The sequence below is a fragment of the Uranotaenia lowii genome, unplaced genomic scaffold (genome assembly GCF_029784155.1).
Source record: "Uranotaenia lowii strain MFRU-FL unplaced genomic scaffold, ASM2978415v1 HiC_scaffold_642, whole genome shotgun sequence".
Lineage (NCBI taxonomy): Eukaryota > Metazoa > Arthropoda > Insecta > Diptera > Culicidae > Uranotaenia > Uranotaenia lowii.
This window is the reverse complement of record NW_026598581.1, coordinates 1-25,000: the sequence shown is the minus strand read 5'-3', so window position 1 is coordinate 25,000 and position 25,000 is coordinate 1. Positions and strand designations below refer to the sequence as shown.

The 25,000-nt window shown below is 37.2% G+C and overlaps 1 protein-coding gene across 1 annotated transcript; it reads right to left on the bottom strand.

Moving 5' to 3' along the window:
* Window positions 1–6: 6 nt before the first annotated feature.
* LOC129760521 (serine/threonine-protein kinase max-2) lies at window positions 7–19,076 on the bottom strand. Its single transcript, XM_055758172.1, has 7 exons — window positions 18,952–19,076; window positions 16,839–18,357; window positions 9,198–9,371; window positions 8,953–9,133; window positions 8,175–8,883; window positions 3,898–4,177; window positions 7–3,819 (listed from the first exon to the last, which is right to left on the bottom strand). Exons 2-7 carry the CDS (start codon window positions 18,339–18,341, stop codon window positions 3,781–3,783), a joined length of 2,886 nt encoding a protein of 961 aa, XP_055614147.1. The 5' UTR covers window positions 18,342–18,357; window positions 18,952–19,076; the 3' UTR covers window positions 7–3,780.
* Between the last annotated feature and the right edge of the window lie 5,924 nt (window positions 19,077–25,000).

The window sequence follows — 25,000 nt, the reverse complement described above, 5'->3', positions numbered from 1 at the left end:
TCTTTCAAGCGAAACCAGCCCTTTTTCGGTTTCCGTTGGTTGACTGCTTTGTGTTCTTCTTTTTCACTCACTTCCGATTAAAGAGACGAAGAAATACAACGTGGAGAGATGTTGTTTAATATAAAAAATAAATATATGTATTCATATTCGGTTTTGTTAGTTTTAACCACAAAAATTAAATAACGCTATACATTTAAATTCCGCAAAAAAGTGGATCACATTTCAATTGTTCACAGATGTTGCGCTCATAGTTTCTTTTTCTTATTAACTATAATTTATATTTGTGTTTGTATGTGTAAAAAATAAGCTTGACTTAACTTGTGCTGTAACTGCAAACTTTGTCGTTTGCTTTTTTCTAGAGCTAACAAAACAAGCATATTGCTTTTGAGAGAATGTGGATATAAGGTTAAAGTAATGCCAAATGATTATTATTAAACCACCTTTTTATTGATTGTCGCTGTAAAGTAATGAATGCAGTTTTCATTTAAAATGGCAATGAGATTTGTTTCAAAGGAATGTTCATGAACTTAAGATTTTTGGTTTGAAAGTAAGTTGTAAATATGTATCTCAAGTGGCGCTAAATTTTGGAAATTGTTAGGTTTAATTTAAATCAGTCGTTAACTACTTTTGGTTTTGGTACCGGACTGTATTTTTTTTCGATAAAATTATACAACATCGATTTGTTATGAAATATATTTTAGTTTTATAAATTTTTATTGACAGTCAGATACAGCTCAAACTCTCTGATATGCAAATATATCAGGTGAAGATTCTTGTATTGGTTACGACACTTCGAGGGTTATTGTATTCATGAAAAAAGGAGTTGAATTTATCCATGAAAATGATTTAAAAAATCCAAGTACACCAGATTGCATAGTTAAAATTAAAAATTAAAACTCGAAATCGGATTTCTGAATCAAAATTGAATACAGAATACAGAATCGATATTCATGACGAGAACTCGTTTAATAAGGTTTACTATATCATTCGATCTATATTTCCTTTTTGTCATCTACAGTCAAACTTATTTTCTTCCGTATGTATATTTGATTTTTTTTAAATTAAAAAAAACCGATCATTTTTGGTTTGGAAACAAATTGAGTTTATGAATCTTACGGGATTTTTCTTCGTTTCGTTTCCAAAGTCTAGAAACTTATTTTTAAACGGAAATTGTTGAGAGTTTTCGTAGCGACAGTTTTGAGTTATTCTGCGCGTCTCTAGAGAGAAAGCTTGTTTTCTTTCGTAATTTTCGATAGACACATTTCCGAAAAACTACTAGAACATTTACATCTATGTAAGTTATACGCGCGAGGAGTCTGTTTTGGGAAGGCGTGAGTTTTCACTGTGATGGCATGAGTGCAGCAAATTCCGTATTTCATCATTCCGTGTGGATCAACATTTACCAAACAAGTAGTGAAAGAGGATGGTCCCAATGTGTTGAAAAGCTGCAGTTTCGTTTTACATTTTTTTTTGTTTTTGCCATGGCTTTGATAGTTTAAAAGTTTAACAAAATAGAACAACCTCTACTCTCTGGTTTCAGTTGGAAATAGTAGTTTGTGAGTATATTATGTTATTTTTTGTTTGAAAACTTTTTGTTCATTATATCGATTAAAGCTCAACGGGGTTTTGACTATCATCTGAATTGTATCAAACACGTTTTTTTGTAACAAGTTAGGTATATCGCTATGTAGCTTAGAGAAATTGTTAAGTCTATAGTGAGATTGTATTATATTTAAAAAAAAGTTGAAGAACTGTTCACTGCTACATCTATATGTATGGTATTCATTATTTGTTACGAGAGAAAGAGCCATTTGTTGAATTTATAAGATGCAAAAGTTAGAATTCACAAGATCGGCTTCGTGCTTTGAACCTCCACTTGGCTTAATTTTCCAAGCTACGCGCTATTTTGTTTTGGTCGGCTGGTTGAAGTTTTTTACACTAGCAAGCTTTCGAGTTATTGGTGTTTTTTGCATACCAGCTCATCAGTAACCAGAGATTGGAATTACCTAATTGAAATAGATCTTAGAAAGTTTTATCGACAACTTCGTAGAGACGAGAATCGTGTCGATGCAGTTGAAAAGAGAAAAAAATGAGAAAATTATTTTTTTCTAAGAAACCTTAGAAATTGAGTAGACCTTGAGATGTTAAAGAGAGAAAATCTACTTGGCTGGTTTCATCAAATAAAAACACACGTTCAAGCCCTCTACAAAACAGTGTAAAACATAGGCAACTGAAAATTTTAATATGTTCTATAACTATTCGGTGTGAAGAATGCCCCAGCCAACATTCAATGAATGATGGATTCATCATTCTCTGGAAATTTGCTGAGGCTTACTATAAGCCGAACGTTATTCGAACAAATTCAAATTTATCATGGTTTATGTTTTACATTGCTTTGGGCAGATTTTTTGGTCTGTTTAGAAACATTGCCTCTATAAATATTTTCAGCTCCAAGTTTACAGAAAAACAGCCAAAAGGAACTGGTAGCAAAACACCGGACAAAATTGTTCAGTTTTCGGCGAAGCTGTGCGGTATTAACCATTTAGTAGTTATATATCTGTAATCGTATTTGTATATAATGTTAGGTTATATTACTTTACTTTTTGTTTTTTTTTAAAGCGTATCTTTCTGAAATTGGCCCTCCCGGTTGTTCGAGTCGAGCTACATATAAGTAATGGATTGGATCATTGTGTTAATTATGTTCATTGAACAGAAGGATTATCATCGAATTTTTGGTCAGTAACTGTGTTTGTTGATATATTAACGATATTCATAGGATGCAGTATGCCTATATATTAACCTTTGTAAGCTATTCATAAATTTGTAACATTGTTATTTGTTTTTTTTTCGTTCATTAAAAAGAGAGCAAACTTGTAAAAATATGTACATTCCGATTGTGTGTTACATTTAAAAAAGTGTTTTAAAAGCTATCGTTTGTTTTTTCTTCTCTATCCATGATAATAACATCCTATATTGTTATCGAACACCTAGTTTAATTTCCTGATTTAAAAAAATCATCAACAGCACATGTAAATATCCTCGTGATAAGTACAAATAAAATAGCAACAACAGCAGCAAAATACCCAAATTTAATGGCTACGTATTACGGTCTGCTAAAGGACTTGTTCAATAATCCTGAGCTAAAATTGTCACTCCAGGTGCCCAGTTAGCAAATCTTATGTCTTCCCGCCGACTGGTTTTCAAAATCTTCAAACATAACAGGATAAACCCTTAAAATTGAGGTTAAAAATGTTTTTCAGTGTTTGTGAAAATTTAAATTCATTCATCGTTTCACGTTTGAGTAGCATGTTAACATTTCTCAAGAATTGGTTTTAAGGAACCAACTGATAAAACTGAATGCATGTGCGTGTTTGAAACGAAATTACAATCTTCAAGCTAACAACTAGCTATGTCGCTTTAAAAGCTTTTTTCTGACTTGACAACCTTAACTCGGGATTTATTTGTGTACCTGGATTGCCCAAGAATGAAGCAGGCGAATGCTGTCACAATGATCGACTTATTTTAAAAACTTTGACCAATAATAAAAACAACTACACCAATTACATAATGTATGTATGTACCAGGGCCCAGTCCAGGCTTTGCTTCAGTTTGCCATTGCTTTCGTCGGTTCTTTGTTGTTTTTGTTTGTTCTTGTCGTTTCCATGGAATGAGTTTGGGGAATGAATCGGTCACAATAGATGAACGCACATTAAGAGCAAATAAAGAGAGACGAAGACGGGTCGGGTTTGTCGGTGAGGCATCAAAGATTGTAGGGGTCAATTATAAGAGTACTTCTAGGTAGGTCCGTTTTGGGGAATTCTAAAATAAATAGAAGTTGGTAGAAGATGCATTAGTTCAAACTGTTTGTAGATTCTTGGCTTTTTAGGAGACGTTTACCGTTGGGTCGTTGGAATTCGCTATTTCTGGCACTGGGGCTGGTTCAGTGTTGGGGGAAGCAAGGGTTGAATTTGGTTTAGGAGATTCAGAGGAGTCTGCTGCTGCTACTACTGGAGTGGGTTCAGTCCTTTCAGCTTCCTCCGATAGCGTGGACGGTTCTTGCGAGGGAGTTCTGGTGATGGTCGGAACATTGCTGGGTTTGACAGATTCTTCGGGGCTGTCGTTTGGACTAGATGCACCTTCGGTTACCGATGGTAGGAGAGATTCGTTCGATGGTTGCCTGGAAAGAAAAACACATCAAAATATGAATATTTTACGTACAGTTTATTTACAGGTAAATTGATCGTACAGCTATGTGGTTTTCTTTATTCTTGAATTTTAAAGACTCTTGCATTGATGAAATAAAATCAAAGTTCACTTATCTTGTAGAAAAATTATTCATTTTTCAAAAATGCAGAATCATATTTGGCCAAATATAATAAGAATCATTAAAAAATAATTTTGTCTTAAAATTTGTATACATAATATTAAAAAACCATAAACGAGGTAAGCAAAATTGATCGTACATTACAAGTTTTTCTCAAAAGAAGATCATAACTCAGTCAAAAAAGAAGGAAAAATAGCAAAAACTATTAAATATGCATCAAATATTACCATCTTTGGTATTCATGAGTTCATTAAAGTGTCGCGACGCCCATTGATTGAGGATTTTAGACCCTGTAGATCAAGTAAAATTTCAGATCTGCTTAACTGCTTTTTCCAGCTTTTGATTGTTCCCAAGAATTTCTCTTTCTTACGGGATTCTTGACCTTCCTCTAATAAAGCACCACAAAGTTGATTTTTTACCGTTTGGAGGCATTTGAAGGTGTTTAGGGATTTTTTGCAGTAGTCACGATTAAACAAAAGGAGCGATTCAATACCGAGTTCAAATTCTTCATAAAAAGATACTGATCGCATGTTAAACGATGTTCAAATAATCCAGTTGAGAAACTCAATGTTCTTAGAGTTACAGGAACTGGGTGTCGAAGTGCTGCTGATGCGTGATGTTATCTCAAACAAAAGAAGCAAACAATAAAATGAAATGAATGATTTTCATCGCATGCGACACTTCTTTTCCCATACGAATATCTTATGAGAAACAACAATTTCCCTTTGAAAGAGGTGTTCATTCTGTGTGTTCATTTCCGTCAAAGAGAATCTGATGAATTTCAATAATTTTTCTTATGGCGCCACTCATGGCATACGCATAATAGTATTTTTCCGAGTGTACGACTCATCATACGCTGGAAGATAGCTGGCTTGTTTTTCAGGCCGAACGGTATGCGAAAAGTATCGAGACGAGATGGGTGGCTAAGATTTTTAGCAAACGAGCCTGATTCTTGCAACATCTTCCAAGTGAAAAGTGCTTCGATAACAAATTTTGAGTGCTTATGAAAGGTAGACTCTGTAATAAAGGGTGATACGGTCAAAATGTGGTCAATATAATAGCGTCAGCACTAAATTTTACTTCGGAAGTCCGGACTTCCGACTTCCGAAAGACTTCAGGCAAGGGAAAGTGAAGTACTAGATTGTCGGAAGTCAATGTTTTGTTGGTATTTCACCAGCGACGTTCCCAAAAATTATATTTAAATTCACAATATTAACTTGACGTATTTCTTTCAATTTTGCATTCAAAAAACCTGAACACCCCTCATTTTGAAGGTGTTTGTGTGTAGAATGTTGCTCCTATTTTGATTTTGGAATTCACTCTTCAGTTGTCAAAATGCCGTCCAAGGAAGAAGAGCAGCGTATCAAAATTTTGCTCGCCCATCGCGAAAATCCGGGCTACTCGCACGCAAAGCTGGCAAAATCGCTAAAAGTTGCCAAATCAACCGTTACAAATGTAATTAAAGTGTTTGGGGAACGTTTGTCGACAGCCAGGAAGTCTGGATCGGGGGGGAAATCGAAAACCGGAAGCCGCTGACACGACAAAGAGAGTTGCCGGTAGTTTCAAGCGAAACTCTAACCTCTCTCTCTCTCTCTCCAAGATGCCACAAATAAGCTGGGTGTATCGTCTACAACCGTGCATCGAGCCAAAAAACGAGCCGGATTATCGACTTACAAGAAGGTAGTGACTCCAAATCGCGATGATAAACAAAATATGCCGGCCAAAGCGCGATCCCGGAGGCTGTACATGACGATGCTGACGAAGTTTGACTGCGTGGTAATGGACGACGAAACCTACGTCAAAGCCGACTACAAGCAGCTTCCGGGACAGGAGTTTTATACGGCAAAAGGAAGGAAAAAGGTAGCAGATATTTTCAAGCACATGAAACTGTCAAAGTTCGCGAAGAAATATCTGGTTTGGCAAGCCATCTGTACCTGTGGCTTGAAAAGCAGCATTTTCTTAGCTTCCGGGGCTGTCAACCAAGAAATTTACGCGAAAGAGTGTTTGAATAAACGTCTGCTGCCTTTCCTGAAGAAACACGCTTGTTCCGTACTGTTTTGGCCGGATTTGGCATCTTGCCATTACGGTAAAAAGGCCATGGAGTGGTACGCCGCCAACAACGTGCAGGTGATTCCCAAGGACAAGAATCCTCCCAACACGCCAGAGCTCCGCCCAATTGAGAAATACTGGGCCATTGTCAAGCGGAACCTAAAGAAGACCAAAAAAAACTGCTAAGGACGAGCAGCAGTTCAAGGCAAACTGGCTTTCTGCGGCGAAGAAGGTGGACAAGGTGGCTGTACAAAATCTGATGGCAGGGGTTAAGCGTAAGGCCCGGCAATTCGGATTTGGAAAAGCGGAAGCCTAACTGAATATTTTTCCTGAATTTTATACTAATTTAACTTGAAAAAGAAATTTAATTTGATTTTTTAAATAAACGATTTCACCGATTTACACGCGTTTTCCCTTGACCAAATTTTAACCGTATCACCCTTTATTTCACCGGGCCTCGTGTGATCATTCAATGAGATCTAGACAAGTTTGTAGTCAGCGGGAATCGGAATAAACTCGAAAACGACCAACTCAATGAAAGCGATGTGGGTTAGCGATAACTTTAGGCGCAATCTGAACTTTTCGTGCTACAAGATAAATCCGAATAATTGGTAATAGTTTCCTAAAAGATGCGTAATGGGTGACGAAACGTGTTTTAGAGCAGACGTCAAGCAGATCTTCAGCCTAGAATTGTCTTGAATGTTATGAGGAATTTTCGCAAATCGAAAATTCTAGACGTTTGAAGGCAAACATTCAGATAATAGATAGTGTCTTCAAAAATGTTCAGGATTTATAAATAAGTAGATTACAGTGCAAGTCTGTTTGAAAGATGGCGCAAAGTATCGTACATTATTTTTAGTCAAAGCACTAAGTAGAATTTTGATTGTCAGATTTTAAGTGTACACTAAAGTCACCTGTGTTTATTTAACGATCTCAAAATGTTGGCCGAATACCTAAGTACCCAAGCAACCAAAAGTCTCATGAAACAGTTACAAAAAAGCTCACTTATCCTCATCATTGATCTCAAGCACGTTCAATGCAGCTCAAAATTTAAGTTCTTATTGTTACTTTCAAGTTCCAAAACAAGTCTAAATAACATTCTATTCAGCTTCTAGTGACCTTTTCAGCTTCGATAAATCGTAGAATGAGCAAAAAATTCTTTCTCTATCTCAATCGCACCTTTGGCATCAGTTCATATTACCTTTCCTTGATGATTTTGTACAATACCTGCAGGCGCACCCGCCCAGCCAGACAGCCAATCAGGCAGAAATAAAGCACCTCAATGCACTTTTGGTGACTTAATAAATCCCGTTTTGAGTACTTTTGTGCCCTTTATGTAACTTAAGTCCCTCAAAACGTACATATAAACCACTTTTGCAACTTTCAAGTTCATTAATGTGTTCGTATAGTACACTAAAGGGAACTGGGCAGTAGTTTCTCTTTGTCAGCCGATATGTAACTTTAAAAGCCCTCATTTGAGTAAATATGTTACTTTTGGTTTCTTGGGTAGGCACTAAAACTATACAGATTTGGCGCAATATTTTAGAAACTGAACTTTTCTGAAATAAAGCCAAAGGAAATCTGTTTGAGTTTCTTGGACGTTTCATCGACTCTCTGTTTAGTCCACACTAAAGACTCCACACTAAGACTGTTCTGAAATTTTGCACGGGTCAGTTTTTTGGGCTAAACAAGGTCCATTTTTTTCAAATTTGACATGACCATTTTGGCTACCACCCTATTGTTCATGTTCAGCTAAGCTACCTAAACATAAGACCCACACGCTATTGTGCTGAAAACTTACCTTTCAGAGGTATGGTAATCCCCGGGAGCAGAGTTCGATCGACCGGATCTACTGAATCGCTCTATCCGAGACCCACCGAGCTGCGGAGCCCTACCGGAAATGCCCCGACTAAAGGGGTTCTGGAACGAATGCTTCTTGAGCATCGTTTTGATTAGTATCAAGGTATCCAGCTTCGGAATGCTCTTGACGACGGTGTTCATGTCCTCGTCGTTGATCTGTATTAGCCGACAGTTTTCCTCCTCACTCGACAGCGGATACCGCCCAAATTTGGTAACCCACAGGTGCTCCTTGATTTGAGGAAGAGTGATTCTCAGCTGCGGATCTTTGTCCAGCATTGTCTCTATGAGATCCCGCAGCTCGGGGCTAATGTTACTGGTAGGGGGGAACTCTAAAGGATCGTTCTTGATCTTCTCGTAGAGACCGGGAACCGAAGTTGCGATGAAGGGAACATTGCCGTGTACTACGCTATACAGAGTTGCTCCCAGGGCCCAGATGTCCGCTGCCTTTCCGTTGTAGAAATGCTGACCTGGGTGTAGGGTTTCTGGAGCTCGGAAAGCTGGCGTTCCCGCAGTTGATCCGTTGTTCATGGCAGCATCTTCACCCAGGAATTCATTACACACTCCCAAATCGGCCACTTTGACGCTACCCGAATCGGATAGCAGCAAGTTAGCCGGTTTGAGATCTCCATGGATTATTCGTTGGTAGTGAACTGTGGTAGAAATTTAGATTTACAAGAAAAGGTTTTGCTCAAGGTTATATTGGTTTTATTTGAACTTACGATATTCCACTCCCATAAGCACATCTCTAAATATCGTCCAGGCACGTTCCTCACTCATCGGCGTGTCCGTTGGAATGCTCAGTATTTCACCGTGTTCGACTAACTCGAATACGAGATATAGTGAGTCCTCCAACGGGTCGTCCAGGACTTCGACTAGTTTCACCACGTTGGGATGATCCAACTGCAGAGATAAAGAAAACTATTGAAGTACGTACACTGTGGGTATGGTAAGAGCATGTAATTACCTTTTTGAGTACCGCGATTTCTCGATAAACTCGATCCAGCGGAGAGGTACCCCGCTTGGGACCCCGACGCATGAGCCCGGCTTTGCGCAGCAACTTTCTCTTCGAAAGAATCTTCATGGCATAGTGGGTGGAGTCCTCCTCGGAGTAAGCGAGCTTCACCAGACCGTAGGAGCCCTGTTGGGGTGAAATTAATGAATAAACTGTTTGAAATTGAAACTTCAAATTCAAAAATTTTAGGGTGTAGAAAACTCGAAACAATCAAAAGTACAATAGAACAGTTATAACTATTAGGTTATTCAGCTCGGTAATGGCTGGGTAAAGCCGTTCTGAAACATTAAGGTCGTTGAATTTGAGAAAACATTTAGAGGCACCTATAATTATTGCCTTTGAAATCAATGAGCCAACAGAAGTTTATTTACACGCCCATTCGAGATTTTTCCTCGAAAACCGAATACCGATGTAAAAACTGATAAAAAACAAACAAAACTTTCTGGTATTTCTACCCAAACGGGTGCAATAAAAGCCTTACTGCAGCACACGAGAGGGAAAAGTCAACACACAAAAATACAATCAAATACCATTCAAAATCAACTTTCCCGGACAAAAAAAATGTTGGAATTGAACTCGGTTTGTAGATTCGCATCTTTACCGAAGTTTGATGATAGAAGTTGGGTTTTGTTTTTGTTTTTACTGCGGCCCGCGCCTTAGATGAACATCTGATATTTTTTTCTCTTGCTACCGACTTTGACCATCATCCGAGATGAATGGGGAAAAACTTTCACGCTCGAAAGTCGAGAAAATAAGGGTTTCGGATTCCATCTAGGGGCTGTGTGAAAACAATTCTTCGCTAAAGAAATCTCCAACATACTTTGCTGGGAGCTCAAGTTTTTAATTTTTTTTCTCTTAGTGAAGTGGATTCATTTATACATAAATATTTGAGAATTATTGAAACAACTCAAGACGCTTATAGATGTTTTGTTTGTTCTAAATTCAAATACATTCAGAAACATTTTTTGGATTATTCTAAAAAATTCTCAACAAATAAATACAATAGATTTTTTTTCACAACGCAATGATAGGGATATGTTTGAAAGGGCCTCTAAAAGAAAGAGACCGGTCTTTATTCAGCCCTTCAAAAATTTAGTAAGTTTGAAGGATGCCGCTGGGGGACACTGATCCATGTCATAAGAGGTATCTAAACTGAGTATTTTTTACAACTGTAGAGTGTCAAGCGGACGATTTTGCTAATGAATTGAAGATAAGCGATGATAGCAGTAGTCGACAGAGTCTGCCTGCGGGGTACCAGAATACATCCTACCGTACCACGCATCCTAATTATGCTACTGGAGTGTGCTGTCTGCTGTAGATCTTTTGCCACCCTAGCTAATTGTAGGATTCTAATTGATCAGCAGATCCAGCATATAAACACTTCAAAATTAAACAATAAGGGAGATCGTCGAAACTTCGATCCAGAGTTTTCCTTTGAAGGATTTTGATGGATTCACAAAAGGATCAATTGAGCTGTAGTACTCTCAGAGACGGTTAACGGATTCTTGATTTCCAAAATCAACGGTATTTTCTCCTGAACTGCGATCCATCAAAAATATTTTTAAAAAATTTATTGAGAGTTTAAATCAAAGAGGTTTATCAGACGATTTCACTCAAGAACTTGGAAAAGCAGTGAATACGAACCAAAAGTTTTCGGTAGACTAAAAGTGAGGTTGTGTGAAGTGGGGGTCACTATCACCTCAGGGAGAAAAAAGACGACAGTTGTTTCAATTATTTCAGCTTGTTATACCAATAATCGAAATGCAGTTGATTTTTTCGCATTCAACTACTTATATAATAGATTCAACTACAAACTTGTGATTGTCCTTACGCAATCAACTATCAATATAATGCATTCAACTGTATGATTTATTTTATGCATTCAACTATAAATACAATAGATTCAACTACAAACTGCTGATTGACCTTATGCAATCAACTATGAATATAATAGATTCAATTGTAATGGTATTATTGATTCAATTTTAATGGTATAATTGATTCAACTGTAGATATGGTAGATTCAATTACAATTGTATGATTGATTATAGGCATTCAACTATAAATATAATAGATGTAACTGTAGTAGTATAATTGATTCAACTGTAAATATGATAGATTCAACTGTAGTGGTATAATTGATTCAATTGTCAATATGATAGATTCAACTACAATTGTATTATTGATTTTAGGCATTCAACATTAAATATAATAGATTCAACTGTAGTGGTATAATTGATTCAACTGTAAATATGATAGATTCAACTGTAGTGGTATAATTGATTCAATTGTAAATATAATAGATTTAACTACAAATGTATGATTGATTCTAGGTATTGAACCATAAGTATAGTAAATAAAACTGTATTGTTATGATAGATTGTATGTTACTTGAATACTATAGTGTTCATCAGCAAAAACAAAAAAAGTAAGTGTGGGACCTGTAGGGATGAGATGAAGAATATACATAAAATAAATCAAATTTAATTAGGAGTAAAATAAAATAATAGTTGTATTCGGCAACACTGTAGATGAATAAAATAAAATAAATTTCTATGAAAACATTTGCTATTTTGGCAGCACTTGACAAACAAACAAAACAAAGTCAGTCATTGATCTATTCTTGCGAGCGACAGACGTGTTTAAGTGAATCTCTGAATTGAGATTCGTAAAATCACGACAGGACCCAATACGTGTTCCCTGTAGCGATAGCATCGCTGTTTTTAGGGCTCTCTCCGGTGATGGGGAAACATTTTCCTCTACCAGTTCGTGGCAGCGGTCTTGTAGAAGGCCGACAGTTCCTGTAGTTGGAAAAAGTACACCTACTCTAGCTGCCCGGGAAATCGACGTGGGCTCGACGTTCTTTTACACGATCCTGGATCCCACAAGAAACATTACGGTAAGTCAGCGTATGATAGATTTATGTCATGAAATTGAATAAATTCCCCCCCCCCCCCCCCCACAAGGCCAATCTTCGCCGGGTGCAGAAGCACAGACATCTCCATGCATCAAGATCCAAAAAGAAAAACAGCGGAGGAACCAGGACATGGATATCGGGATTTCCTTCCAGGTTTTCTAGCATCATGGCGGCTAAAACGAACTAAATGCAAAATGCTGAAATAATAAATCAAAAAAAAAAAAATTAAACGTAGCCATAAAATTATTCCGAAAAAGTGCTTCAGATATGATAACTTCCAATATAAACAGAAATTGAATGTACAATATTTATAGTTGACCTCAGTGAATCAATCATAGAAATAAAATTGAATCTATCATATTTATAATTAAATCAATCATATTATTATAATTGAATCTATCATATTTATAATTAAATCAATTATATTATTATAGTTGAATCTATCATATTTATAATTAAATCAATCATATAATTATACCTAATAGAGTGCGGTAACTGGCGTGGCATAACTTTGATCTGTACAACCCTCAAAGTACTCTGCAAAGTGATCCTGAACAGGATCCAGGAGAAAATCGACGCTACTCTCCGACGGCAACAAGCTGGATTCCGACCCGGACGATCATGTGTGGACCACATCACAACGCTACGAATAATACTGGAACAAATCAACGAATTCCAGGACTCTCTTCTGCTGGTGTTCGTTGATTTCGAAAAAGCATTTGACCGACTGAACCACGAAAACATCTGGGCTGCTCTTAGACGACGAGGGGTCCCAGAGAAACTAGTCCATCTCATCGAAGCACAGTACGAGGCATTTTCGTGCAAGGTCTTGCACGACGGTGTCTTGTCCAGGCTTGTAAGTGGTCACCATCGTTTGAATTTTTCCGGAGACAACCACCACACATCGTTCGTGACAATCGTGGAGAGCACAATCGTTTGATCGGAGAGCAAAAAAATGTCAAATGAAATTTTGATCTTTGTTGTGGTTAGTCGTTTGACTTTCATCCCTCTTATTTATTTATTTATTTATTATTAAATCAACAGATCATATATTGATCCAAATGATATTTTAAAATTAAAAACTAACAACAAATACAAATCTACACTGAACTTAGAACACTAAGAATTCTTCTTCGGAATAAAACCTTCGAAACGTCAAAATCAAAATGTTCTGAGAAGCGGTTAAAAGTCTTGATGACGCCAATTATTGCAGAGTTGGCCCCGTAATTGTTTAGTCTAACAGGAACGAAGAGCTGAAGATCCCGATTCCTCAAACCACGAGGTCGGACGCTAAGTGGAAGAACTTCCAAAAGTGCAGGAGAGTCGATTCTTGATGAAAGCAGATCAGCGACGAAAGAAGCACGAGTGGCGGTCCTGCGGGCTTGCAGCGTGTCGATGTCGATCAGGCGGCAGCGGCTTTCGTAGCTGGGAAGTCGAAAAGGGTCTTGCCAGTTTAAGTGTCGAAGGGCATACCTCAAAAAACGTCGTTGGATGGCTTCGATGCGATCAGAGCCGTTTTGATAATATGGGCACCAAACCGCAGAAGCATATTCGAGGATCGATCGAACCAGACTGCAGTAAAGACTCTTCAGGCAGTAGATGTCCTTAAAGTCCTTCGTCATGCGGAAAAGAAGACCCAGGCTTCTGGAGGCTTTGTCAACGATATAGTTGGTGTGATTCTTAAAATCCAGCCGCGCGTCGAGGATCACACCAAGATCTTTCACGTGTTGAGCTCGAGAGATTGCATCGTTTCCAAGGAAATAAACGGCTGAGAGCGGGCGTCGTTTGCGGGAAAATGATATTACTACACATTTATCACGGTTTAAAGGAAGGCGATTGGCATCACACCAGGAGGCAAAGAGGTTAAACTGGTTCTGCAGGAAGTTCACATCCTCGGAGCCATTGATAGAGTAGTACAGTTTCAAGTCGTCGGCATACGCCAATTTTGGTCCATCGAGGAGTTGCAGCACGTCATTGAAGTAAATTAGGAATACCAACGGCCCTAAGTGACTCCCCTGAGGCACGCCTGATGAAGCTGAGAACTGCCTGGAAAAACAGTTACCCGTACGAACTGTCAATTTCTGTCAAAACTGTCCCCAAAGCGGGATTCTATCGTACTTGTATCCATGGGATTCGAAGTTATTGGCTTTGCCGACGATGTATTTATTATAGTTTGGGGAAAACATGAGAATGTGTTGTCTGGTAGAATGTAATCCACACTCAACTACGCACTATTTCGGTGCAGAGAAGAGACTATGAGACGACAACTTACCTAACTCGGACAATATAAGGGAGGGAAACGATACACAGGGAGGGAAACGATACACATTCATCGATCGAAAACGTTCACTGAAGAAGGTAGTAAGTTGCTATCGAAATACTGGTATATGAACTTTTCATTTACCGTGGTTGAATTAAAAGGAATCTTTCGATTGCTTTGATTCAGTTGTTTAAGGCGTCAAACTTTAGAACTAGAGCTCAGTTGTTAGTCAACTCAGTAAGTAGTTAGTTTTACCCAGAACTGCTAAAATGCCAGACAAATGCGAGACATGGATATTGCTCGAGGAGGACCTGCGTACATTCGGAGTATTCGAGCGACGAGTGTTAAGAACCATCTTTGGCGGCGTACAGGAGAACGGAGTGTGGAGGCGAAGGATGAACCACGAGTTCGCGCGACTCTACGGCGAACCCAGTATCCAGAAGGTGGTAAAAGCTGGCCGGATACGCTGGGCCGGACATGTTGCGAGAATGCCGGACGACTGTCCTGCAAAACAGGTGTTCGCTACGAATCCGGTAGGAACAAGACGAGCGGGGGCGCAACGAGCGAGGTGGTTAGACCAAGTGGAGCGTGATCTGGCGAACGTGGGGTGCCCGAGAAATTGGAGAACGGTTGCCATGGACCGAGTGAATTATAGGAATTATGTTCGTCAAGTTATGTCGTGAGACGGAATACTATGTAAATAAAATAAAAATGCTAAAATGCCAAGTACAGTTTAGATGAATGAGCACAAGGTACTAATGCAATATTCGTTTTCATCCTGGTGATGCACCGGTAGTGCACCAAGTGCTGTCAAAGCGTTTTTTATATGAAGATGACAGCAGTTGGTGCACAACCATCTTTCCACCAGATGGAAACGAATATGGCATAAGAAAGTTAATCTTGGAAAACATAATTCGGAAAACGTAAGTGTGTGGGACAATTTCAGAAGGCTCGAAGTTGCGCAGTGAGCTTTTGTATATGCATTGCGAAATCTGCCATGTTGTAGAACGTACCCTGCGTTGATAGCAGGTTTTAAATATAATTGCTTTTTTTAATATCTTTTTTATAGAGATTTTCAGCTTTCAGCTGGTTAATCTCTTTTTTTAAGTAAAATTGCTGTTATTAACGAAAAAAAGCTAGCACCGAAAGCACCGGTGACAAAAATACCCGGTACATGAGTCAGTAGAAGGACAAGTAATTTTAAATTGAACTCGTTACTGTTACTAACACATTGTGTGCTATTTCACTAGGAGTAAACAAAGTATTGCACGCCAGTTGACTCTTGAAAGAGCATCGATATTTCCTTATCGAATGACTTACTCTGAATGAATATTTCTCTTAGAAAAGAACGCTCACTGAAGCGAAAGATCCAATGCAGCACGAATTTAGAATGCCTTCTTTTCGATTATCAAGTTTACAATTTGCATGCTGGAAATTCAGGGTGCTAAAGGATAATCTTCAAGTTTAGATTGTAGAAATAGAGATTTTTAGTTCACGCCTTACCAATGGTGATAGAAGTTTTTCATTAGCGTTCGTAACTGACCTCCTGTAGCTGTGGTTTCGGTAGTTACGTTGGTGGGAGGATTAAAAACCCAGGTCAGAAAGCTTAAGATATTTGTAAATTGAAAACAAACATCCAAGATCCTAGTTTGCCAAAATTTTTCGGATTGAAACCTCATCTTAGCGCCCATAGGGAATCCAGTAGCCAAGTCCCTTTTTTTATTAGTTGATCACCCAGGTGGTAAATCCCGGTTTACGGATTGTATTCCAAGGGACGGCATACCGTATACATGTCCATACAACATGATCGATGTTATTGTAGCCATCCCCACAAACGAAAACATTGGAATATATGGAGCTGTGTTAAATATAGGCCAGTTTCATTTGAAAAAGTTAATCAGACCAAATGGTTAGTAGATTCTTTTTGGCAGGACCAAATGTCAAGAGAGTCCTCTGGAAATCCAGCATAAAAGACGGTTGTGTTATCCTGAATTTGACCCTCGTTCCCGGAAGTTTCCATGGCGAATTCCCAGCTGGGGAGCTCTTAAAGAATCAACGGCATTGCCCTAGACGTGAAATGACACTTGATATCACGGTTATGAAAGTTCGATGAGATGGAATCACAAAGAATCTGTGTGAGGAGATTTCAGACCAGACGGTTTAGTTTAGCACAATTCAGAAAGACGCTTCAGTTTTGATTAGCACACGAAAAAGTTTGTGGTTTCAAGGCTTGTGAGTTCTACAAGGAGTTTCGGAGCGATTCAGCGATTCTTTGATTCGTGGATGTAGATCCAGAAATTTTCCGGAATAAAGTTCATAATACGATGAATGTATGGTGGCCAACTTCATCCTTCGTAGATTACACATCACATTATCGAACTAAGTATGATGAATTCTTAATTGTTACGCGACTTACCTGTCCAATTTGATCGAGCAGCTTGTACTGGTTTAGCTGCAGGAAGCTACCGGACTGTTCGATTGACACCCGGCGAGATTCGCGCAGGGGCGTCCGTCGTCGACCGCTCCGTGGACTTCCGTACGGGCTGTTGTACGGACTGTACGGTACGTTCGGGTAGATCGGGCGCGTTTGATCCAGCGGTTGAAGCTTTGGCAGCACCCGGCTCTTGAAAGCCGTTACCCCGGCCGTGTTGATGTCCAGCTGCGATTCGGTCCGGTTGGTCGCTTCCAGTAGATCGTCGCTCTCTACCAGATCTAGGGATTGAGTTTTGGGTAAAATTTTAATGTGCTGGGTCATGAAGCGAACGCTGTGATTCGAGGTGGGTGATTGGGTACTGGACAGCCCGGCAGGAATTGGGAATCCACCTTGTACGGGGTGGTAGTGGACATGATATGGTTGTTGCGGATGGTATTGGGGAGAGTGGTGCTGGTGACTGTGATGGGAGTGATTGCTGTTAGAAGGAATGGGTGGTTTACTGGAGCAGGTGGTGACGACGTTTGGAGCGGAAGCGGAAGCCGTTGCTGAGGAGTAAAAAGTATTAGAAGACGACGCGCATGCTTCCGACGTTACGTTCGCCGTATTGGTTTGGCTTTCGATGGCTATTTTGGTTACTGAAGGCAAGGGTGGTGGTGGCGCATTCCTCGTTGGATTGATCATATCACATTGGTTGGTTACGGAAGCGGTTCCATTCGATGGTAGTTGGGCTGATGGGTTGGTCGTTACTAGTGGTGGTGGTTCGGTTGTTGTGGGATGATATTGCGTTTGGTTATGAGGGTTGTTAGCAAAGCTGCGTTGACTGTTAACGTTAATCGTGATCAATGGGTTATCGCTTTGAGGGCATGATGATATGGTGGTTACAATCGCTGACGTCGAAGGTGATGAATTCGTTGTATTTTGGTCGCTGGTTAGTTGGTTAGTTGAGGTTTCGGTAACACTGAAATTGACGGATTGTTTCACTGTTTCGGTACCTGCAGTCGACATCGTGTCGTCTTCCTGCTTCTGCTCGTCTATCAGTTCCGTTCGTACTACTGGCCTTGTACTTAAGTTGCTAGGTAAGTTGATTGATTCTAGTTGCTCGTCTTGATCATCTTTCTTCTGACTATTCTCCGATTGCTCGTCGATATTGCTAGTAAAGCTAATGTTTTCAATTTTTTTTATTTCGCTATCTAGGAGATTGTTCTCTTGCTGCTGCTGCTGTTGTTGCTGTTGCGTCCTGCTTTGGACACTCTGCTCAACAACGTAGTCGAACAGAAGCGCTGGAGCTGGAGGAGGATCCGGAGGAGTGATATATTGCAAGCATTTCATGCTAGGGTTGTTGTTGTTGTTATTATTATTGTTAATATTATTAGATAGGAACGTTCGATCCAAATTTATGCCCAAGCCGATTCGGTCAGCTTCTGGCAATCGCTTTGGTTCCATAGAGCTATCTACCGGTGAAAGAGCCACTGCTGTAGCCTCCATTTCGAGTGGCTGATGCCTGTAGGGGAAAAAACACAATGAAAATTTTTATTATGTATTCTGCGTATGAGTTTCGGTTTGTATCCACTTCTGAATCTGTATTTTTAAAATGAAATTCAAGCTTCAATTTGATAACTGAATTCATCAATTCTGAATTCCGAATCTAAATTCTGAATCTTAATACGAATCTGAATTCTGAATCTGAATTCTGAATCTGAATTCTTAATCTGAATTCTGAATCTGAATTCTGAATCTGAATTTTTAACCTGAATTCTGAATCTGAATTCTGAATCTGAGTTCTGAATCTGAATTCTGAATCTGAATTCTGAATCTGAATTCTGAATCTGAATTCTGAATCTGAATTCTGAATCTGAATTCTGAATCTGAATTCTGAATCTGAATTCTGAATCTGAATTCTGAATCTGAATTCTGAATCTGAATTCATAATCTGAATTCTGAATCTGAATTCTGAATCTGAATCCGATTTCAGAATCTAAATCCGGTTTCTGAATCTAAATTCTGCTTCTGAATCCGGAATATGAATCGGAATTTCAAATCTAAATTTAGCTTAGTGCGTTTTTTGATTGGATTTTGTTCAAATTTGAGTCCTTACCTGGCAATATCGGCAATTCTCGATACGCATTGATTGCGGCAATTTCCACTTCCATGCCAGGATGATGCTGAAACGGAAGAGACAGAAAAAAAACAGAGTTCTAGAATCGGTCGTAAATATTTGGTCAGCCGAAGTCCGCATAAATTGTGATTAAAGCTCTTCCATCGCTCGGCTCAGCGTGGGCTCAACAATATATCACATAAAAATCACGTTTGCGCCTTTTAAACATTTATCCAAACTCAACTGCTCTGGGGTTATCGGTTTTTTTTTGCAGCGCTACTTTTTGCCAATCCTGAAGACGAGAGCGACAGAAATCTGACCCGAACCGTAAAAGGGTACCCAAATAAAAATTGTCATAAATTCCACAATTTATCGGTTGAGGAGTGATAAAAAATTTGCTTTTATACAACCACTTATGAGATATTCACCGATGCAAGTGGCACTGCAGAAGATTTGACAGTCAATATTTTTCAGCGACTTTGTGCATTCAGTTTTTTTTTCTTTCCAACATTCATAACGTCTTACTCCGATCGAAAATGCATTGGGAAAGTTTATGAAAGTAGCTTTTGGTAGGTCCACGGTCGCTTCAAGTCGATTAGCAATTGCACTTTGGATTAACATTGCCCATTTGAGATAAGACCCTGAAATATGCGGATGCGAGACGACTTTGTTTTGTTTAATATTAAATTAGGAACCAATGGTGAAGTTTTAAAATGGAACGATTTGAAAGTTGATAAGATTTTGAGGTACAATTCCATTTGCCTTGTTGGAGTAGGGAAGTGTTCCTAAATGCGCATGTTGGGTAATATGCGCATACAGCCGATCGACGATATGGCTGGAGATTCATCATATCTAATCAGTGCAGTTTGAGGGTAATAGGCTTTTGAATGATGGCATAAAAAATTAAATTGTTAAATAAAGTCAAAAGAATTTAAAAATTCAAACAAGATTTTTGTTAGTTTTGTTATAATATATTGAACTTTAATTGGTCTTTGACAGAGGCTTCGAAAATTTCAAGAATTCTCAGGAATAATCGTGATCAAGGTCTCCAATTTTCGATTCGTGATACCGAAAATGACTATTGCAGCAACAAGGAACTTGACGGAACTGGACGGTATTTTCAGCAAAGAAATGATGGAGGAATTTGGGGCTATCGAAACTTGATTATTCCTGCCTGTTAAGTTCCCGATCCCTAAATTGGACGATTTTCCTCAAGGAATGCTCTCCATTAGAAAAGCGGATAGCACAAAGCTAAGTACTTTTTTAATTTTTAGTCTTTTAAAGCGTTTTCGTATATTTTCCACTGACACGGAGGCAGTAGCAAATTTCATAAACAAACAAAATCGCCGCCCGGGAAGATGCATACGTTATATGCATCGTTCAGGGTGAAGATTTTGTTTGTTTGTTAGGAAAAAGTGTGCCCCCGTGCCAAAGGAAATTAGACGAAAACGTTATACGTTAGGTCAGAATTTGAAAAGACACAGTTCACAATGAGACAATTTTAGCGTTTTAGTGGAAATGGAAAACTTTGACTTTCATTTTCGTTGTTTAATTGAATTGAGTTGATCGTATAGTGTAGTTTGAGTTTCTGATTAACGGCCTAAGGCATCGTTATATTTTTTAATTGTCTTTAATTGCCATTTTTTCATTATTGTAAAACTAGATACCTTTTTTCACAAAATTAGCCTTAAATAAACTAAACAATTAATCGATGTTATTTCAGGAAGTTAAAAATCTCCAGAAAGTTGTAGTTTTCATAGGAATCCCAATTTTGGTAGGATCATAAATTCTGGATTCTGATAATTAATTATTTTGGAAACATAATACTAATATTTTCATAATGGAAAAGTTTTGACACAATTTTTACAAAGAATCTCTGATACATATTTTATACATGATGTTGAAATTTAATATGTAAATGGTTAAAGAAAAAAATACAGTCAAGATTGTTTAATTAAAATATTTTTTTAAACTGATATCTTTTTTTTTCAAGTTGATTCTTCAATATTGGAAGTTAATAGTATAAGAACATGATGTATTTTCAAACTTTCGAGTGCCGTTAGGAAAAAAACAGGAGCGTAGCACAGTGTATAGGATTTTGTTTTTCTCATCATTACACTAGTCAAAAGTGTATCCTGCTCATATCCTTTTCTCCCAAACCTCCAACCTTAAATTATTTTGCTAGGATGCAGAGGTAACCTCGGTCCTAAAGCATAAAATTGATCTTTCATCCCTTTCTTCTTTTTCCAATCTATCCATTGACTACTAGGACGTGGCCGGCGCCGTTATTGATGTTCAAAGAGAGAGCATCTGTTTTGTGCATTGAAGATGAGCTGCTAATCCCAAGCACCATTCTTTTGACTTTTGAACAAAACTGATGGCCTCGGTCAATCACGGAGTAGCAACCATTGGCGATGTGGAATTCGTTCTACTGAGCCACGCCTGCGACAATGGAGTTCGAAATGCTTTAAAAGTAATGTCTAAGCAATAATGGAATCACTTAATAATATATAAACAAGCCTTACTATTGAGGTAGAAATTTATGATAAAGTATTTCGGGTTCCATAGTTCAAGGTGGATGTGAGTAGTCAATCCAGCTAAGCTAAGCTAAGCTAATATATTGAACTTTAATTATCGTACGTACAGATTCTGTGAACAAAAATGTAAATGGTTTTTCTCTCTTATTCATCTGGAAATCGGAAATTCTACAAATTGAAGCTTTTGGCAAAGCTGTAAATGATAAGATATTGGATTAAGAGACAGGTTCTTTATGCCCATATCAAGGCAGGTTAAATGCCTATATCAAGAAAAATAGATTAGTCTTATAAATTTTTTACTTTTTATCATTTAAACATTAAATCTACGCTCAAATCACGATCTTACAGCAAAAAACGAAGAACTTCATACTGATCCGATCAAAATACGATATGAACAAAATATTACCTTGAAATATGGCCATATGGCATACTTAACTATGTTTCATGCAAAAGAACTAGTGATGTAAAAAATTTTACCGAATTTTCAGCCTTGATGTATGCTTAACATCCGTTTCTACCATTTTCAGTTAAATAATATCAAAATATTGCAAGTGTAAATGAAATATAGCTTAAAACATTAATATGCGCATTTAGCCCGCCAGTTTCGGAAATCGGCTATTTTGACTTCTTTTACTATAAAATTATTTTCACAAAAACTGTAAGAGATTTTAATAGAGAAATTGCTTTAACGTATATAAAACAGATGTCCGCTCATGTGTATATAGTTTTCAGACTCCTATCTATTGGAATATGGGAGAAAATGAGTGCTTTCCTTAATATGCGCATATAGCCCGCCTCTCCCCTAAATGAGTAAATGATCAATTCGAAGTTAATCATCTTTCTGTAATAAACATTTGTTCTTAAACTAAATCTAGAATACGAAATCATTCAAAATTTGAAATAATAATCAGAGTTCATGATCCAAATTGAAAATATTCAATCACGATTCAAATCTGAACTTAGAACCAGAATTTTTTATTTTTCATTACACATTTCATTGAGTTGTTAATTTTTTAATTTTAATGGGGGGCAATTGCTTTTGGGACCATCCCCAAATAAAATAAGTAGAACATTACAAATATTTAAAGAAATAAAGATTTTGACTCAATAATCAACTTTCCCGAAGACCGGAAGATTCGCAGTTGGCTTTGGATGAGTACGGTTGTGTTTTTTTTTCGGTAGCGCGTTCCGTCTACGCTCCCTTAATTCAAATATTCAATTATGGATTGAAGATACTTAAAATTTCTTTACACTGCACAGGATAACGTTGATGTAAAGTGTAATGATATGTGAAGTTTGCAAAGCAGCATCTCGGGATATATTAATCGTGGTTTAAAAAATAGTGCTTGAAATGGAAGGGAAGAAAATTAGCTGTCGGTGTGATCTGATTTTCACTTACGCAGCGCCAAATTTAACGATTGTGATTCTCAAGCGTATTTTCCGATATAAAAATGTCTTTATTGGTCGATTGCTGGTGAATTCAGGAAAAATTGTTTGAAAAGACATAGTGATCTGAAGAATTTGAAAAAAATAGCAATGCAGTGGCGCAGCTCCATTTTTAGGCCATAGCATGAGAAAAGGTCCGCGATGGGCGGAAAATGCGATTCTTTTTCTCTGATTGCTGCGATGCGCGTTGCTTGTAGGCGAGAGATATTTTCAAAAATATTTGGTTTAAATTTCTATAAAAGAAGTTAACCCTTCGTTTCATGATTTTTTTATTTTTCCTTAAAAATCAGTTTAAACAGTTGAAAATGGTGAGTACATCAAGAAAAAAAATTAAAATAAAATACGATTTTTCCATTTTTCCATACATTAATTGTTGCTAATTTGTAACTTTATGAAACGAAGGGTTAACATAATTTTTGTTTCCACCCCGTTAGGTTGACTTCAAAGATAACTTTTAAATTTCCATCCATGCAAGGCCGTGCGAAGGGGGGGGGGGGTTGGTTAACCCCCTCCCCCATGGAGATTTTTTTCAAGTAAAATTTTCACCGTAGCATAGGAAGTTACTTGATCTCAAAAGGTGTTTAAAAATAATTGTAAGAAAGTCAGAAATTTGGATTTAAGTTTAACGTCACTCTAGTTTTGAGACATTTCAGTTTACGACGCTATATGACATTGACGAATTGAAACTTATTTCTAATTGTAAATTTCGATTTGAAATTCAACTAACCTTTTGTTATAAAACTCTAATCTTAACATACAACCCTACCTCGTCTTTAAAATGGGTTTCATTAAGAAGTGTAACTAAACAAAAACAGAGTTTGAAACGAACCATTTTCATCGAATATTAATTTTATACATCGACAAGTTGGACACCATATAACAGGTATTTACCTTTCACGATGGTCCACAGAATGAGCAAAACAAATCTAAAATCGAATGTTCTTTACTTTAATACTAAAAATTTTGATTTAAATATCGTTTACGTCATTACAAAAGTTATGCTGATATGAAAATTTAATTCAAGAAAACCAATTTCAGCCTAAATTTATTTTTTTCGAAGTTGTTCTTAATGCACACATCACATCACATTTAAAAAAAATTGATAATTTAAACAAGGCCACAAAATTAACAGTTTTCTGAGATGCATTGAATTTAAAACGTTATTCCTCAAATCTAAATATGCAATTTTACTTTTAGCTATTGTAAATGAAATAGCTTTTGAAAATAGGTTAAAATTATTTAAGAAAATTTTCCACTTTTTTGATAAAAATTTAAAACAAATACATAACATTTTTAAATAAAACCTTTAAATCGATTATAAATTTTTGTCAAGATAAGTTATTTTGAGTTCTGCGGAAAAAAGTTATTGAAGTTTTCTATTTGTTTACTTTTCCTGATAACGATTTTTAAAAAGACCTTTTACCAAATTGAATTTTAGATATTTTTTCAAGCATAAATCTAATAGTTTTGTAGGTTTCAATAATTTTGTTAAATGAAATCAAGTTTTTTTTAACATTCTGCTGCAATGTCAAAAAATGTAAAGAACAATTTTTTTCCAATTTTTATTCAAAATTGTTGAATTTTACTGAAGTATTTTTACTGAAGTATTTAAAACAAAACAGAATCAGATTTTTTTTTATCTTAAGGTTTAATCTTAAATCGGTTATCAATGATTGATTTCACTTGAAACTGACTCATTTTAGAACCCAAAATCAATAAAGCTAAATGTGATTGTCCAAATTTGACAAAAGATTCGAGTGTAGAAATCTACCAAATCAATCATTAAACCATAAGCACCAAAATGCTTCTCCCTTGAGCTATCAATTTTATTCTAACAGTTGATTGGAAATTTCCACTGTAGTTTTATAAATTAAAAAAACCGAGATTTGGAATGTGAATTTATGTTTAAGAAAAAAATAAAGGTTTATATTTCAAGAACACCAAACATTCGAAATTTAAAAACATGGACAAATTAATCAAAAGTATTCTTGAAAAAAGTAGTGTGACTTTAAAATTTATTTAAAAATTGAAAAAAACTGTACTATAAAATTTGGTAAGTTCATTTT

Bases quoted from the DNA above. Each gene is read 5' to 3' on its own strand.
- LOC129760521 (XM_055758172.1), bottom strand. From the start codon at position 18,341: ATGGAGGCTACAGCAGTGGCTCTTTCACCGGTAGATAGCTCTATGGAA. The intron at 9,372-16,838 runs GTAAGTCGCGTA...TCACCCCAACAG, and splicing joins TGCTCGATCAAATTGGACAG to GGCTCCTACGGTCTGGTGAA. The intron at 8,884-8,952 runs GTAAGTTCAAAT...TTTCTACCACAG, and splicing joins GCTTATGGGAGTGGAATATC to TTCACTACCAACGAATAATC.